At 42.0% G+C, this 16,927-nt stretch overlaps 8 protein-coding genes across 11 annotated transcripts; 4 read left to right on the top strand and 4 right to left on the bottom strand.

Moving 5' to 3' along the window:
* Window positions 1–669: 669 nt before the first annotated feature.
* LOC6650177 (cytochrome c oxidase assembly protein COX16 homolog, mitochondrial) lies at window positions 670–1,098 on the top strand. Its single transcript, XM_002072767.4, has 2 exons — window positions 670–805; window positions 876–1,098. Exons 1-2 carry the CDS (start codon window positions 693–695, stop codon window positions 1,063–1,065), a joined length of 303 nt encoding a protein of 100 aa, XP_002072803.2. The 5' UTR covers window positions 670–692; the 3' UTR covers window positions 1,066–1,098.
* A 130-nt stretch (window positions 1,099–1,228) lies between these two features.
* On the top strand, window positions 1,229–2,854 carry LOC6650176 (nuA4 complex subunit EAF3 homolog). Its single transcript, XM_002072766.4, has 3 exons — window positions 1,229–1,437; window positions 1,533–1,648; window positions 1,708–2,854. The coding sequence occupies exons 1-3, from the start codon at window positions 1,253–1,255 to the stop codon at window positions 2,781–2,783; spliced, it is 1,377 nt and encodes a 458-aa protein (XP_002072802.2). The 5' UTR covers window positions 1,229–1,252; the 3' UTR covers window positions 2,784–2,854.
* LOC6650175 (18S rRNA aminocarboxypropyltransferase) lies at window positions 2,797–3,892 on the bottom strand. 2 transcript variants are annotated; one of them, XM_047009596.1, is made up of 2 exons: window positions 3,827–3,892; window positions 2,797–3,738 (listed from the first exon to the last, which is right to left on the bottom strand). In XM_047009596.1, exon 2 carries the CDS (start codon window positions 3,645–3,647, stop codon window positions 2,868–2,870), a length of 780 nt encoding a protein of 259 aa, XP_046865552.1. In that variant the 5' UTR covers window positions 3,648–3,738; window positions 3,827–3,892; the 3' UTR covers window positions 2,797–2,867. The 2 variants fall into 2 exon arrangements, with proteins under 2 accessions (XP_046865552.1, XP_023035643.1); XM_023179875.2 differs by having other exon boundaries at window positions 3,791–3,887.
* Window positions 3,893–3,935: 43 nt separating this feature from the next.
* On the top strand, window positions 3,936–9,030 carry LOC6650174 (centrosome-associated zinc finger protein CP190). Of its 2 annotated transcripts, XM_023180771.2 has the most exons (5): window positions 3,936–4,085; window positions 4,579–5,081; window positions 5,146–6,172; window positions 6,240–7,222; window positions 7,286–9,030. In XM_023180771.2, the coding sequence occupies exons 2-5, from the start codon at window positions 4,680–4,682 to the stop codon at window positions 8,327–8,329; spliced, it is 3,456 nt and encodes a 1,151-aa protein (XP_023036539.1). In that variant the 5' UTR covers window positions 3,936–4,085; window positions 4,579–4,679; the 3' UTR covers window positions 8,330–9,030. The 2 variants fall into 2 exon arrangements, with proteins under 2 accessions (XP_023036539.1, XP_002072800.1); XM_002072764.4 differs by having other exon boundaries at window positions 3,936–5,081.
* Window positions 8,987–11,080, bottom strand: LOC6650173 (zinc transporter ZIP3). Of its 2 annotated transcripts, none has more exons than XM_023180772.2 (5): window positions 10,664–11,080; window positions 10,357–10,502; window positions 10,106–10,292; window positions 9,563–9,941; window positions 8,987–9,459 (listed from the first exon to the last, which is right to left on the bottom strand). In XM_023180772.2, exons 1-5 carry the CDS (start codon window positions 10,913–10,915, stop codon window positions 9,452–9,454), a joined length of 972 nt encoding a protein of 323 aa, XP_023036540.1. In that variant the 5' UTR covers window positions 10,916–11,080; the 3' UTR covers window positions 8,987–9,451. The 2 variants fall into 2 exon arrangements, with proteins under 2 accessions (XP_023036540.1, XP_002072799.1); XM_002072763.3 differs by having other exon boundaries at window positions 10,357–10,604; window positions 10,664–11,079.
* A 176-nt stretch (window positions 11,081–11,256) lies between these two features.
* On the top strand, window positions 11,257–13,272 carry LOC6650172. The gene has a single exon (XM_002072762.4). It carries the CDS (start codon window positions 11,392–11,394, stop codon window positions 13,201–13,203), a length of 1,812 nt encoding a protein of 603 aa, XP_002072798.1. The 5' UTR covers window positions 11,257–11,391; the 3' UTR covers window positions 13,204–13,272.
* A 48-nt stretch (window positions 13,273–13,320) lies between these two features.
* On the bottom strand, window positions 13,321–14,364 carry LOC6650171 (ATP synthase subunit O, mitochondrial). Its single transcript, XM_002072761.4, has 3 exons — window positions 14,279–14,364; window positions 13,610–14,050; window positions 13,321–13,554 (listed from the first exon to the last, which is right to left on the bottom strand). Exons 1-3 carry the CDS (start codon window positions 14,306–14,308, stop codon window positions 13,399–13,401), a joined length of 627 nt encoding a protein of 208 aa, XP_002072797.1. The 5' UTR covers window positions 14,309–14,364; the 3' UTR covers window positions 13,321–13,398.
* A 148-nt stretch (window positions 14,365–14,512) lies between these two features.
* On the bottom strand, window positions 14,513–16,414 carry LOC6650170 (protein SET). Its single transcript, XM_002072760.4, has 3 exons — window positions 16,023–16,414; window positions 15,239–15,428; window positions 14,513–15,164 (listed from the first exon to the last, which is right to left on the bottom strand). The coding sequence occupies exons 1-3, from the start codon at window positions 16,266–16,268 to the stop codon at window positions 14,800–14,802; spliced, it is 801 nt and encodes a 266-aa protein (XP_002072796.1). The 5' UTR covers window positions 16,269–16,414; the 3' UTR covers window positions 14,513–14,799.
* Window positions 16,415–16,927: the final 513 nt, after the last annotated feature.

The following is a 16,927-nucleotide window of genomic DNA, read 5'->3' as shown; positions in this document are numbered from 1 at the left end:
CTGCTGTTAAGACTGCAGTTCAAATGTAAGGAAGGGGGGTCCCTGAAGAGGAAGAGGAAAGCTAATTGATGACTCAATTGCCGCCGACTCCTTGTGAATGAAATGAACTCAAGCTTGGAGCTGGAGAACGTACAACTGGTTAAGTTGTTTGTGGTACTAAAAGGAAATCTTTGCAATGAGCCACTTGCCTTGCTGTCGCATAACGGCCAAGGCAAACCACCCAAAAACAAAAAAACACATCACAACGCCAACAAACACAGCAACCCCACAATATGCGGCTGACTTTTCCATATCAAATGTCTGGGGCATGTGAAAAAATCAAAATGTAACTTGCTCCTCAAGCAACGTCACTGTCAATTAAATAACAATTCTAAACAGACGAAGAGGCCTTGAACTTATGTTTTAAATTGCATTTAAATAAAGGAAAAAAAAATGTCCACCGTTTAAGTGACAAGAAATTGGCAAGTCACACGACATAACACTTGGTTCCAAGGTTAAATGCCCTATTTTTAAAAGGCGTGAACAGCTGCTTAAAAAAGAATGAAATGTAGTGTTTTCTTGAAATCAAATTTTAATTTAAGCGCGCAACATGAGTGGCAGCTCTTCCTAGTGTGGCCAAAACAACTCGAGTAAAATGAGATGTGTGGCTACTCTAATAAATTTAAGTAAATATTTTAATTTTGTTTTAAGAAATGTTAGATAAATTAAATTATTACTCCAAGAAAAAGGGATTCAGATATGGCGTTCCTTTTCTCGTAATGATAGTAGGAGGTTCATTTGCCCTGCAGCAGTTCTCTAATCTTAGGTAAGATCCGGCAATCTAACGAATTTAAAATTTTGATTGGTTCATTCCATGCCTGTACCTTATCTTGCAGATATGAATACGCTAAAAAGCAGCCGGTGACCCCCGAGGAGATGAAGAAATACGGCGTTAACATGAGGAAACGTAAAGATGTTACTTTGGAAACGGAATATGACAAAGTAAAGGCTGTGGATATAGACAATTGGGAGAATAAGCGCGGCCCTCGTCCCTGGGAAGAAGAGGGTGTGCCGGCCAAGCATTAATGCTCTACGATAATAAACTTAAATATTAAAATGGAAGGGAAACAACAATTGTTATTATTATTGTTACTTATGTATATTATGAAACAGAATTCCAAATGTTGCCAGAGTCTGGAATTTTTGAGATTAAAGACATTGTGGAATCTGGTCACACCCTCTTTACAAAATTCATAATATTTTCTTGTTAAAAATGAGCGAAGTTAAACCTTTAAAAGCCGACAGTACTTCTTCAGGAGACGCAACAACTTTATTTGCTGATAGCGAGCGAGTGCTCTGCTTCCATGGACCACTCATATACGAGGCGAAAGTGTTAAAGACAAAGCCAGATGCGACGCCGATTGAATATTACATACACTATGCGGGCTGGAGCAAGAAGTAAGAGCCAAAAACAATGCCAAGCCATGCCGGGTATTTGCTCGGATTCCACATAGAATAGCATCTCCTAAGTTCAAGACGCGTTTTCCTTACAGCTGGGACGAATGGGTTCCCGAGAGCCGGGTGCTGAAGTACAATGACGACAATGTGAAGCGCCAAAAGGAATTGGCGCGAGTCTTAGGCGAGCGCTCAAAGAAAGACAACAAAAAGGGTGAGAACACGGAATGCTTCGATAACATACTTACTCAACAAATTCCCTCTATGCAACAGGCAGTGCCAAGTCAAAAAAAATGGAACAAATGGGCAACGAATCTCGTGCCTCGACCCCATCCAAAGAGGCGAACACATCTCTAAATACTTCAACTGGAGGCGGCGGCGGTGGCAGCGTTAGCGGAGGCCCACCTTCGGGTGCAGTGCCGACTACACCAGGTGGAGGACCAAGTAGTGGACCTGCCAGTGCTCCTACCAAATATGACAGTGGCAACAGCAATAGCACCACGGCAAGCAGCTCAACCAGTCGAAGTAATCGCAAATCCACACGCGCTGGCACACCAAGCAGCACCGACAACAACAACCAAAAGAAGGATGAGGCAGCAGCCGAAACCACAGAGGATGAGGCAACAACAGCTTCGAATGTGCCTTCAAAAAAAAAACGGATGAGCGAGCAGCGGCCTTCATTAACAGGCAATGAGCCACAGACGGCAGCGTCATTATTACCCACAGAAAAGCCAGCACAATCCTCCGCTCCATCGGTTACCGCGGCAGCGGATTCAACTGTTTCCTCTGAGCCAGCTCCTTGTGTGGAGAGTGAAGAGATGTATGCTAACAAGCAGGAGGTCAAAATCAAAATTCCCGATGAACTAAAGCATTATCTAACCGATGACTGGTTCGCTGTGGTCAAGGAGCATAAACTGCTTGAGCTACCAGCAAAGGTGACAGTGCAGCAGATAGTCGAACAATATTTGGCTCACAAGAAATCTGTTAAATCGACAAGTGCCACCAAAGAGGTGGCTATCAATGATGTAATCGATGGTATTGTGGAATATTTCAATGTCATGCTTGGCTCCCAGTTGCTATATAAATTTGAACGCACTCAGTATGCAGATGTAATGCAAAAGCATCCGGATACCCCGTTAGCCGAGATCTATGGTTCATTCCATTTGCTGCGCCTATTTGTTCGACTGGGATCCATGCTAAGTTATTCAGCCCTAGATCAACAGGCCATGCAAAATCTTCTTCAGCATTTGCAGGACTTTCTCAAATTTTTGGTGAAAAACAGCGCCATTTACTTTAGTATGAACAATTTCATTAATGTGGATCCGGAATACGTGCGAAATTCTCAGTAGTATTTGACCCAGATTTTTGTCACTTGAAATAAGTTTTTAATTAATGAGAAATAAAATAGCACAGACCTAACACAAAAATATAGATTAGCTCTTGGTATCCGCTGGTTCCTCATCCTCTTCACATTCACTGCTACTGCTGCTACTTGTCGGATAAAATTCCTTTAAATCTCTTGGTTTATTACGTTCCTGCTGCTCAGCCTCTAGATATTCATTTTGAACTTTTAGTATCTCTTCGCTGTTTTTACATTCGGCATATGCCTTTAACAGCTTTTCATTAAGTTCCAGGAATGCATGACCCCATGAGAATTTACCCAGAAACCATCGTGCCTCTTCTGGAAAACCACAAATATGCAATGTGGCTGCTATAGCCTCAACACAGCTTAATTTGCAGGGTTTGCCATAATTGATGGGATTGGCAGCTACTAGGAAAGGCAAAAGGCGGGGATTTGGACTACGCATACGATTGAATGGTGTTTCATCCAGCTTGGCCCAGGAACAATCAATCACAGCCACACCAGAAGAAGCCAAAATATCACGATCCATGGGACTGACACACAATTGGCCAACCGGCGAGAGCACCAAACCGGGAAACTTTTGACCTAGGCGCAGATTAGTAATAAGACCCAATCGTGCTAGCTTGCGGCCAGAACATTTCTTTGGATCACAGTGATTTAGATCCCACATGGCCACCTCAAACGACGGTGGTTGACCAAGCTCGTCTGGTGGGGAAGACGAGGAGTCCGAATCGCTGCTGGAGCCGGAGGCCAGTTCATTTTCCTGTTCTGCAAATTTGCGTTCGGTATTGTGTTTGGCTTTCACATTGCGCCGAAATTTGCCTTTATTATTGTGTGCTCGTCCACTCATTATAGAAACGCGTGATGTGCCAAGTAAAATATAGACGTCGATAATAAACTGTTATCGGTGATGGAACCCTGGCGCATATCCAGCTTACGACCTATTCCGGGTTTAAAAAAATTTAAAAACTTAAAATTAAGGAAAGATATTACCTAACAAGAATAATTAGAAGCAGGGGGGCAACATACTCCAAATGTGAATAACGAATTTCTATTAATCCATCCCAATTAGAAATAGGCGTTAGTGAATTATTTCGATAGACCAATCAGTGGAAAAAAAATATGGCCGCTCGCGTAAAATTGAAATATCGAAACCGCTATCAAGCATCCCTAAGTTGGTCTCCGGGGAAAAAAATTAAATTTATACAGCAAGAATAAAGTGCAATAGATCTTAAGTGTATGTGTAGATTGATTTAAAGCTAACGCCAGGAATCTTTAAACACCTAAGGTGATATTTAAATGCCGTAATGAGTAACTGTCCGGTCAAAAGTCGGTGATTTTTTCCCTAAGCTGTGAAATTATGAATACCGTGGAAATATGTTGAAAATGTTGGAAATAACTACGCAATGAAATGATAAAGAATACGCTTGCATAAAGGTTGGCGCTGAAATCATAGTGCAAAAGTAGAAAAAGAAATATTTTACCGACGCTCGAACACACACTTAAACACACGCACACACACATGCCGTACGCAAAACTATCGATAAATAGTGCCAGAGTTGTATTCTTGATGAATGTTTGTTGAAAATCAATTGATGCGCTGCACTTAACTGCTACAACAAGAAAATAAGAATTTTGTGAAGAAATTTTGATATTGTAAAATAATTGTTGGTGCTTTTAAATTGTTTCTCATTTTATATTTATGTGGCGCGAACTAAATTGAAATTATCCTCGCACTGCGATACAATCCCTGCTACCTTATTGCCCTTGCCCAAGTACAGTTGCGCCCATAAGCAAAACTACGGGGTGGGCGCGCGCTTTCCAATAATAAAACCAAATACCAGTCACATCAGCAACAGAAGCAAAGGATCAGGCCTAGAAAATGGGTGAAGTAAAATCCGTCAAGGTCGACAACTGGGGAGTCTTCTTCCTCCAGAAGCTGCAAAATTTCTTCAACAAAACGGACTATTGTGACCTGACCCTACAATTCCGGGACAACTCACAGTTGAAGGTCCATCGTCTGGTGCTGAGTGCTTGCACAGACTATTTTAATGTCCTGGAGCAGACCTGTGAGATTATCGATGATGCCCTAATCATGCCCAACGAATTTCAAGCAGATGTTGTGGTGCCCATTGTCAACTTTATGTACACCGGTACGCTCGAGTTTGAGCTGAAGATGTATGGCAAACTGTTGCGTACAGCGAAAGAGATGAATATGACTGTTTTGCTAAAACTATTGGAGGCTCATCGCCGCACAATGGAAAATGTGAACCGACAGCAGAGGGTGAGTAAGAAGAAGGATATTCGACCCTGTATATAGAACTTAATAGATTTTTGAATTTTTGTAGCCACCCAGTCCTAAGGGTGTACGGCGACGGACAGTTGTGGGTCCGGGAAGTAATATCAATGCGGGACAACAGCAGGTGACAACAGGAACGAGGGTAGGTCAAGTGCCATCTTTACAGAGCCGTAGCATAGTGAGCACACCGAACCAGCGACCCCAGATTAATACGCAACGTCCTGTAATTGGAGGAGGCCTGCAGCGTACCGTCAAACCGGAGGTGACTTCACCTTTCGAGCAATTACGGAAGGGATACAATAACAACAAAAGACCGGCCCAGCCGAGTCTATTGTCGCCACCGTCAAAAAAGCTTAGTCTCGAGGAGGTCAAGGAATTCGCCGAGCAACAGAGAATGCGCAAACAAATTGCAGCCGAATATGGAGATCATGATCCTGATTATGACGGCGGATTGCCCTACGATGATGTGCACGCTGGAGATGATGATGACGATGATATGCCGCCGCAGCCTTCCACATCGAAGCAGCAACAACAGCAAACGACTGCGACGTCACAGCAGACCACATTGGGCACTACTACCATTATAGTTAAACAGGATTCACCCAGTCAAACACCCACAATTATAGTCAAGGATTCGTCCAATACTAAGCTTAATCATACGAAAATCATAGCCGAAGTCTTGCGTCAATATCCACACATAGTCAAGGGCCACAAGAATATTAAATTAAAAATAATGCCCAGCAGTCCGGTAGAGAAATCCTCACCGACACCAGCTCCTGCTCCTGCCGCGCCAGCTCCATCTGCAGCTCCTGTGGCGACATCTTCCACATCGCCGCACAAGAAGTTGCATGTGTCGTTTAAATCGGATAAGAGCACGCCCATGATTACCACACAGCCTAAGGCGCCACTGAGGGAGTCCCAAGTTCAACAGCAGCAACAGAAGCCAGCTACTCCAGTATCTGCTCCTGCTGCAAACACAACTTTGGGCCATAGTAGCTCCACACCAGCTCAGAAGCGTCGTATTGACAGCAAAACCATGCATGCTCTGATTGCGCAAGGACCAGAGAATACAACAGGTAACAATTTGGGCTTCTTACCCGTCCTTGAATTTCTCCACTCATCTCCCATTTGGATTGATTTCAGGTCCCTGGCTGTGCTTACGCTGTGGCGTCAATGGACGACCTATCAGCATTCCATCGTATCGAGGATTCCGACGACACCTTATTAATACCCACAAAGAGACTATTGATCCCAATCTCTGCGAGCATTGTGGCTGGCGTTCGTCCAATAATCGGGAACTTCATTTCCACATGCAGACGGAACATCAAATTAAATCCCTGCTCTACACGTTTGCCGATTGTGTCCTGTGCAATCAATCGTATCTCAGCAAGGATCAGCTGGAGGCGCACATTAACGAGTCCCACACCGACGACGAGAAACAACAATGCATTTACTGCAACAAGGTGTTCGAGCAAGAATTGCAACTCTATCGACACATGAAAAACTCGCACAAGGCTCAGGCTCTTGAAGATGGCATAATCGATGAAACCGATGAGGAATATCTCGGCTCGCAAGTCGACGAGGAAGAGGAGTCACAGACAGAGCACGATGAATTGCAACATGATGAGGGAAAAGTGCGCATATTGTCGGACATCAGTTTGCCAACAACCCATGCCATTCCATTGCAGCAGCAGCAATCGGAGTTGGATACAAATTTGGAGCAGGTTGAGCAGCAGGAAGTCAAATTTGTTGGTGCCGATGGCAATGAGGTAGAATTGACAGATGAACAGCGCAAAGAGATTCTATCGCAGCTAAATCAACAGCAAGCCGGAGCTCCCAGCGGTGGTGTTGTCATGGTACTCAGTGAACCCGAGGCCGCAGATGAAAAACTCCAGGAAGGAGAAGTGGGCGAGGCGGATGGCAATAAATCCCAAGCTGGCACCGAGGAAGAGGAATACGACGATAGTCAGATCTATAACGAACTTGCCGGCGACTCGGTAGAAAGCAAAAAAGGCGAAGGCGGAGCTGTTGCTGATGAGAGCAAGGAGTCTATGGACAATTTGGAATGGGCAGAAAATTTGATATCCGAACAGGAAATGGAGGCAGAACAAGAGGAAAGCAAAGAGGTAAGTGTGTCTTCTTCAGTGACCATGTTGATCGTTAATAACACACAATTTTATGACCCACAGCCAAAGCATACGGATGAAAAACGATCCGATGACATTAGCGAAAAGCTCAAGGAGCTGACGGGCGATTGGAGTGAGGATGAAAATGAGGAAGAGGATGATGCGGGTATTGAAGCCGCCGAGGCGGATAAACCGGCCACAGCAGAGATTGCAGTTGAAGTTGCCAGCTCTATGACCAAGCAGCCAAAAAATGATGAAGCTACACAAAGTCAAGTAGACGAGCCCGTTCCCGCCGCAATGGAAGTAGACCAGGAGCAGGAGGAGGCGGATGATATTGACCTGGCTCTCGAGTCCCTACACAAAGGCATTGATAAAGAAGACACAACCACCGCTACCAGTACACAAATGGAAGTGGATAAGCCTGCTGAGGAATCAGAGCAGACGGATGCGCCAGCAAACAACGTCTTGGAGGCGAAGCAAGGAGAAACTGTTCAGATCAAACGAGAAGATGATAGCGTTGAGGAGGAGTTCATTAAAGAAGATCCAACGCAGGAGTCACAGTCGAATGCAGTCGAAGCTGCTGCCGAAGATCTCGAAACGGAGAATATACGTAAAGAATTGCTAGATGAATTAATAGCGCAGGCAGAGAAGACTGACGAGGAGAAGCAGCCATCGCCTGAGGATACAGAAACGACAATAGCCACAGAAACCACAACTGACGAACAAGTGGATGGTACAGCAATAACGGCTGCCACGGAACTGTCACCAGATACGGATGAAGTTAAACTAAGCACGGAAGAAGACTCTGAGGCAAATAAAACATCCGCTACGTCAGACCAGGAAACTAGAGAAGAGGAGGCGAAACCAAGCAGTGGCGATTCAGCAGCAGCATCGTCAGAAGATGATGTAGTTGCCGACGTTGCAGATAACAAGGTGAGCGTAAAGTCGCCCGCTGCTACGGAAACGGCGTCGGCAAAAACCTTAACAGAGGAGGCGCAGGCTACGTCCGACGTGGACAAGGTTAAGAGTCTTATCAGCGATTGGGTGGACGAAGATGAGGAAGAAGACGAGAATGCGGTTAGTGCAGCGGCGAAGGAGGAACTATAATTACTAGATTTATTCATGTTCTAAGTTTGATTCTTCGATTGAACGTGAATGTATATCTTTTATATATATAATAACGATGATGAATGAATTTTCGGTTTCTTTTGTAAATTAAATTGTTAACGCAGATTGTATCAAACATATGGAGTTAATTTTAAGAATATTTCTATATTATATGCTATATATGATGTCCTGACGTCGTGAATCATCTCATCCTTTCCGATCTAAACACGGATCAGACCAACCAAAACCAACTATCACGAAATCTTACAAAAATTTTTAGCATTTTGCATTCAAAATTTTTGATTAATCGCCTCATGCAGCCACATATTCTAAAACATAGGCCCCAAAGAAGGTCCTGAATAAATTCGTATGTTAAAATTATACGTATATGTATATTAATTACATATACCAGACATACATAGAAAATAGATATATGTAGTGATGTCGTTTTAAATCGGTTTAAAACACAAATGAAAGCAAATTGATTATATATTATATTATGTATGATTGGCTTAAGAGATAAAGGCAAAACAGAATCGATCCACGAGAATTTAGGAAGAAGAAATATTTTTTTGATTACCATATAAATTGTAAGATCTAATATATATATAAATATAAATAGGTAAAACAAACAAAAGAAAAAACAACAACTACAGATACTTTTGGAGTATGCAACATATAAATGTAGACATTATATTGAATTAGCAAGTGTTTCATTTCGGAAATGGGATTAATGGATCGTCTTTTCTGGGTCAACTAATTTAAATGGCCTTAAGTTTAGTTTATCATCTATGGGACCGTCCATAAACTAAGCGTTTTGCTAAGGGGTGGAGGGGGGGTTCCGAAATTGTCACGAAAATGGGCGACCCGAGGTTTATGGACATTCCCTTTTAATCTTTAGTGTTGCAGTTCTTAATATATACCTATATTTATAATAATTAAATCACTTAAACGAATATTCACATTACAAACATACAAAATCATTAGCCTAAGCGTAAAAGCAAACAAATAATAGCATTCGATTTAAACTAAAAATTGAACAAATATTTAAAAAAAAAAAAAGGAACACAATGTGTCAACGCAATCGCGACAAGTTAGGAGAAGATTATCAAATCCCAATCGTCATTCGTCTGTAAAGAAATTAGGTTTAAAGCATGAAAAAAGCAATACATTTTGGCGAGACAATGGGGTTAAAGAGATAAAAGAAAGATATGTATGTGTATAAGTACGCACCAGCTAGATAATAATTTATAATGCACATGATGGCAAAGCCAATGGTAACTGAAATAAATTGCGCAAATCCTGCCCAGCGTCGCTGATTATTCGAGTGCCAGCGTGCCTTCTCTCGCGGCATCACTTCACAGACAGTGACATACAAAAGAGTGCCACCAGCTAACGCTTGAATAATGGGCAATGTGGTTTGAGACCATCCTGTGGGTATATCTGCAATGAACATTCCCAATGCAATACCACAAACGGCGCCCAAAGCAAACACCGAAATGCCAATAAATTGAGAGCGTAGACTAGACGGGCCATTCATACGGACTGTCAATCCCAGGCAAAAGCCCATAACGAATTTGTGACAGGCAACGGCACCCAACAGAAAAAGTACCTGTCAGCAAAGAAATGTAAGATTATGCGAGAATTTCGCTTATCGCAGCTTATAATTCTAATTCAAATGTTTGCCCAAGATTGCATGGCTTGGCAGCTTATCAACGATCAACGGTCTTATGAATTAGAAACTAGATATGTGTGTCAGGGCGAGAATACACAAACCTTTGTGGCCGAATTCTGTACTCCAATAGCCAGACCCTCGATGGCCGAATGCAAGGACAAGGCGGCTAAAAGGCCCAAGGTACCAGTGATGGATTCGACACACGGCTCCGTGTGGCTAGTGTGGCAAATGCTGGCATTTGCCACTTCTACTTGTTCTTCATCGCAAGCGGAAGTCCCATAACCATTGCTAACATGGGCAGAAATATTTATAAATTATGGATGAACATTGAACTGATGATTAAGAATCTTACTTTCCCTCATCTGGGGGATGATGTAAACTAGTCGAAGCGTGGGCCCCGCCTAGCAGGGGAGCACGCTCATTTATGGCACCGTAACTATTAGAGTCGCATGAGGGTCCGGGTCCTGATGGGTCATGTCCGTGGGTATGTTGGATTGCCTCTCCAAAGAAATAGTGTATAAATTCGTCAATAAAATAAATGATGAAGAATCCGCCACACATGGTCACTTCCGCGAATTTCGAGTTCATTTGTTCTCTCACCTGTTGAAAAAATACACCTGTGCGAATCATATTACCTTTCAATGATAAACAGCTCTTACCTCAGGCAATATGTGAACCAAGGCAGTGGCTAATAAAACTCCTGCTCCAAAACAAAGCAGCATTGAGATGGCCAATGGAAAACGTGATCGGTTACGTTCAGATATGATTGCAGGCAGCATTCCCGAAATAAAACTACCAAATCCCAAGATAATCATTGCTAATACCTTTTCAAAGACGCCATTGTTTCTACTAACTCCTGCCTGTTTGAAGGCATTGTCCAACAGTGAATCATTTCCAACAGCTAGGTTCATGGTTTGTCATTAACTGAACTCAATTTATTAAAACAAAACAGAACAAAAAATAGAACAGCACAAAGTTCGTTGCATCCACTATATTTAAACACGAAACGCAGTTGTTTTGCTCCAGACCTATCGCACGTCTGCGTTCGCTGCTGATGAAAACAAAAACAAAACTTAAACGTTTAGTGATGGTCAAAATCTCGATAGGCTCCCTTCTGCACCGGTCCAAGAATACACTTAAAAAACTGTCGGTAGCAAACAAATTCATTAAGAATTATTTAATAGCTGACCAATTCAAGTGCCAATATTACTAATCAACAGGTCAAAAGACTTTGTGCTCGCACTTAAATTTGCTTTTTGCAGTTAGCCCGACTTATCGATAACAAATATCAAATTATCAGTGAGTTGAAATTCAAAATTTTAACTGTTGTGCGCCTCCACAGATTTTGTGTTTTTGTCCTGGAAATGATTGGGACGATTATATCGAAATGCAACGGCGTTGTATAATTTGCGGTCAAGAACCAAGTGGCTACTATGTCTATCCACGCACCTTGACCGAGGCCCGTAAATGGCAGGATTGGGCCAATCTGTATTCGTTTAATGTACCAGCAGGAACATTACGCAAACATGGATGTGTTTGCCAAAAACATTTGGAAGCAGCCGAGGAGCTAGGCGATACCCCGAATGAGCACATTGTAGAGGTCGAGGAAAGAAATGTGGGTGGTATGCCAACTCCCATCTGTGAACCCAATGATATTGTCTCCAATGATGTAATGGACAAGCGGCCAAGTGTTAGTTTTACAGAGAGTGATCCCAATCAAAGGCCGCAGCGCCCAATGCGTTGTTGTTGTCCCAATGTGGAGGCAACAAAACCAAAAGAACAGAAACCCCGCCGAAGAAAGGAAAGGCGGAGTCCATCTCAGGGAGATCATCAGCCGTTTGTGAATGTCTGCTACTGTCCAGGTACTACGCAAATTCCAAGACCACCTTTTCAATACAATCCCATTGAGGCAATGAAATACAATGTTTCTCCCACTTGGTTTAATCAACAAAGCAGCCAACAACAACAGCAGCCGAATTGGAATCAATTTTCGGAAACAGGAACAGAAATGGATGCCTTTAATGGTCAATCTTCGCGATATTATCAGCAAGCATCAGATTGCCTCTGCGGTTCCTACTGCCCCCTTTTAGGCAAGAAATTGGAAAAAATGCATGGTCAAGAACAGCAACTGCAGCAGCCAGGACCCATACAGCAACAGACAGGACCCATGCAGCAACAGACAGGACCCATACAGCAGCAGAGCCAGTGCTGTCAATGCTATATTAGCGTTCCAAATCAGGATAAAACTATTCAGTGTCCATCACAGGTTCATGGGGCTGAAAAACGCCGACAAGCCCCTGCTGAAAACTGCGAGTGCGGAACTACTACAACGCGTAATATTGTCGTTCAGCCAACTGTTTGCATTCCTGCCAATATATACGAACAGTATCAGGCGCCTCCAAGGATTTCTAAGCCAAAGAGTAAAAAAAAAGAAACAAAAGTACGAAAAAATCCCAATTCTGTAAATGTACTTATTATGGGGAGCTATGGCCAAGAAGAAGATGCTGAAGTTTGTAAAGAGATGATTTGTCCAGAGACATTCCAACCATCGCCCCTCACAGAAATCTGTTTCCTTGAATCGGATCTGACGAGAAAAAATGAACGTGCCATTTTTCCAGATATCGATTTACCCAATTATTCAGTTTGTCGTGCCCCCACCACTGATCCCAAGGCCACTGAGGAAGCTGACACAGAGAGCAACAAACAAGACGATGCCAATTGCGCGGATGTACTAGTGCTTGGAAAGGGTTTATACGATATAGATCCTTGTCCCTGCGACTGTCAACATTGTCTCTTTGACATGAATTTATGGAACTGCCCAAATCACATCAATCCACGCGTTTCGGCTCAGCCGCAAGAGACAGGTGCAAATAATGCTACATCTGGCATTGATGCTCAGAGTTTCCTACCCAAACAGTGGGCGGATGGCAACTGGCAGGATCCCCAGGCAGTAGCTAAGTATAATCAAGTTATTGCCGATCAAAAAGCTCGTATCAATGAGCTGGAAGATTTGCTAACCCAACACAATATTCTACAAGAAACCATTCAATCCAAAGTTGATGAGCTGCAATGCAAAGTTGAAGCAAATGACAGCAGAGTAAAATCTAAGCATCCTTTATCAGATTTGGACAGATCGCCAACATCAGCTTTAGGCACGCCAAGGAGGAAATCGAATACCACCAGCAAAACACCGAAATAAGTGGGAGCGCACGCACGCATTTGTCCTTATGTTAGTAAGCACAAATAAATTTTTCTATATACAAATGCATGTCTAAAGTTGGTCATTCCTTTCCGGGGCCAGGGATATTGCTAGAAGTGGAGTTGTTGGTAGTTTATTCGCTATCGCAAGATAATGTTTCAAAAACTGTTGTTCTTTTTCTAGATCTTAACCATTTTAGGCAGCAGATTGAATAACATCTGTGTACAGCTTCACTTTGCTGGCAATGCTCATGTCAACATATTTATCGCCAATGGAAACAATCAAACCACCAATGATGCTGGGATCCACTCGAGAGGTGATCTTCAACGATTCGTTGCCCTTAAGGAAGGACTAAACAAAAGAAAGTTACAGTGGAGACTGTCGAAAATCTTTGAAATCTTGTTACCTTAAGAGCACCCTCCAGTTGTTTGCTCTGGGAGGCATCCAGAGGCTTGGCAGTGACAACCTCGCAGACAACCTCACCACGATGGGCAGCCATGATGGTCTTGTAGGCATTGATAACGGTATCCAGCTTCTTCAAGCGACCATTATCGGCCAACAGACCCAAAAGATTGGCTGTGGCTGGGGCAAAATTCAGCTTAGTCGATGCCTCCTTTAGAGCTGTGGCCATGACCTTTTTGTTGATAATTGGGCTTGTCACATATTCGCGCAGCTTCTTATCACTCCTAATGGTGGCCTGTAGAGCAGTCAAATCCTTCTCCACTTGATCCAGCTGGCTCAATTTGGAAGCAGCCGAATACAAGGCGGTGGCATATCGACCCTCGAGTCCAAAGACCTGAACTGGTGGTTTCACCGTCTGCTGGGCAGCGGAGCTGAGAGTGCGGCTCTGTAAATGTATGCCGAAAAGTGATTAATTACTCGCGTTTATTGATTTCTTTAAAATTCAAATTGCAACTTTTGGTTATTGCAAATTACATAACCAAAAAATCCGTGTTAGATAATTGTCCATCGCCAGGTTAAGGATTTGATTCACTTATGCATTTAACATTGGCTCTGTAGGCCAAATATTCACAGGATTTAACTTGTATTACTATTAATTAATCAAGAAACCTACCAAAATTGCCAATTTGTTAACACAGGCCATCTTAGTCCGTAGAATTTTTCAGCTTACAAATTTACAGCTGCGACCTGCAGGGCGGTATTTCGATACTTCGACTAATTGTCGACTCTATCTATCGGTCTGGTCTATCGATTTAATTACAAGTCAACACAAAAAAGTAACGATCCAAGTAAAATTTAAATTTCTTACAGATTCAATTTTATTTGAAGTTTTAAAAAACGTTTATAGTTTTATCTTTTCTATAGATGGGTGTAGTCACTTTTTCCGTACATGTATTTTGAATATATAAATGAGTGTATACTTAAAGCGAAACTTAAAACTGTCTAGAGAAGATTTTTATGTTTTGCCACAGAAAAGAAAATGTGTTATGTATAATTGGGGTTTTGCTTGCTAACACACACATTTTGAATTCTCTTTTTTGGTAAAAAAAATTCAATAAATGCGCATATATAAGATTTTTCTTGTCATCTGTAAAAAAGATTAGCGAACTATATTCGACAGGATTGTAGCTCGCTTCAATCGCCACCTTCGTCCTCATCATCCTCATCACCTTCCCCGTCCTCGCCATCTTCATCATCGAAGGCTTCCTCATCGTTCTCATCATCATTCTCCTCCTCCTCCTCGGGCTCCACGTCAATATCAGGTACCAGATAATACTGCAGTGGATTTGGCCAAAGATCGTCTTTGATCAGCTCAGCAATTTCATCATTAACCGGATCGGTGTTGTCCGAGAACCAATCGAAGAAGGTCTTGTATTCCGAGTTACGCTTCTTCTTGTTGGCATAGGGTTTCGTCAGTAACTGTTTAAGTAGATTTTTACCCTCTTTCCACTGTATGGGTGTACTAGTCGACGCCGGCCAATCACCATTTTCAGAGGCGGCTATTAAAATAAAAAATAATTCGAATAGTTAGCATACTTTTATTTAAGAGAAATGCTTTGCCACCTTCACTTACCCGCTGAATTCAGATGGAACTCTTTGGTGAGCACCTTATTCTCAAAGTATGGATTCTCATCGAAGTGGAAATTGATACGATAGCCAGATTTGATATCTTCGAATTCCTCCACCTCCAGTTTGTTTAAAGCGTGCAAGCATTCCTCCTCCTCTTCGTCCAGAATTCCAGATACTTGCGGGTGGTTTATAAACTGCAAATAAATGGCGAGGGTTAATTTATGGAGACCAAGGAGAATGACACCAGGAGAGAGTGAGAAACCAAGTGAGCGGGGGAGGGGTCTTCAAAAACATGGCCGGCATTTTCAACAAAAAAAAATATACATACATATATGCACAAGCAAATCGATAACACGATAGGGTTTTCAGTTAATCTACCAAATATGAACGAACAAAATGGGAAAACCTCATGTACTCTAAAGACATTTGATATACACTTTTACAGAGTTCGATCATATTGTTGTAATTGAAATGTTAATTGCAAGGAAAATTTAATTTTCCAGCAGACAGATAAAACACACTATCGATAACTCTCTCCCGCACACGCATACAAAAACGGCGGCCGTAGCGGCGGTGGCGGCAAAGATGAACAGGGAAAAAAAATGTTTCTCGAATAGAGAAAAATTCTTTGAACAAAAATCAATTAAATTTTCACTTTTCTATTTCCACTTTGGGAAAACGATCAATGCATTTAAAAATACGTTACAATAGCGTAAACACGGTGCATGCGAAAATTGGTCGGAGGAATGCATATCATTGCGCTGATGCTATTACTCTACCATACTCACCGATGTAACCCAGAAATTGGGAATTCTCTTAACCAGCTCGCTGCGCTTCTCGTAGCATGGCTTTCGCAATTTGTTGTATTTTTGCTCGACCTTAAGGATCTCCTCGCTGGCCTTCTCGTTGAGAGCATCAATTTCATTTTGGCAGGCATCGATTTGTTCCAGTGCCTCCGACTCCTCTTCATTGGGACCGGCAGATGTATTCGCCTCGGCTCCATCCAGCTTTTGTCGCTTTGGCACGCTCGACATTGTAGGATGTAGAGATGTGACGTGTGTGTGGGTAAGGCTTATATCCTTGTTTGGCTCAACTTCTTTATTGAAAATTAATTTACCACGAGCGAGCGGTAATAAAGCGGTACAGTCGGCGGCGGATGCGGATTTTATGTGTGGTACTATCGAGGTATCGAAAATTTACATTTCTGCGCCACCAGCGATATTTGATGGTATCGATATAGCGAAAATGCTTGGTTAGAAAAGAAATGCACAAAATATATGTATATATTTTATATTTTACTGAATTTTTATATTTTTACTACATTTTACTGAAATAGTTATATGTTATGGTTATAAATTATTATATTATTATGATATATTATATTATATATATATTTGAAATTTTTTATTATTTTAATGATTCGATCACATCCGTAAATATAAATCCAGGAATCTTTCGCCCGGAAGTTGTTGCATGAAGCGCCTGTTGCATGTTAAAATCTTAAATATTTGTAAGTACATTAGTTTTAATTCATTTTTCTATAATTAATAGTATTTGTAAGTGTTAGTGCTTATTTGGTTTAACAATATTTGTAAGTAGATTAATTCGAAATATAAATATATACTTATATGTAAATTGTTTATAATTAGCAATTTTTACAAGAAAATACTATCAAATAATGCAATTTTTTGCA

The sequence above is a fragment of the Drosophila willistoni genome, chromosome 3R (assembly GCF_018902025.1).
Source record: "Drosophila willistoni isolate 14030-0811.24 chromosome 3R, UCI_dwil_1.1, whole genome shotgun sequence".
NCBI classification, from domain to species: domain Eukaryota; kingdom Metazoa; phylum Arthropoda; class Insecta; order Diptera; family Drosophilidae; genus Drosophila; species Drosophila willistoni.
This window is presented reverse-complemented; position numbering and strand designations above follow the sequence as displayed.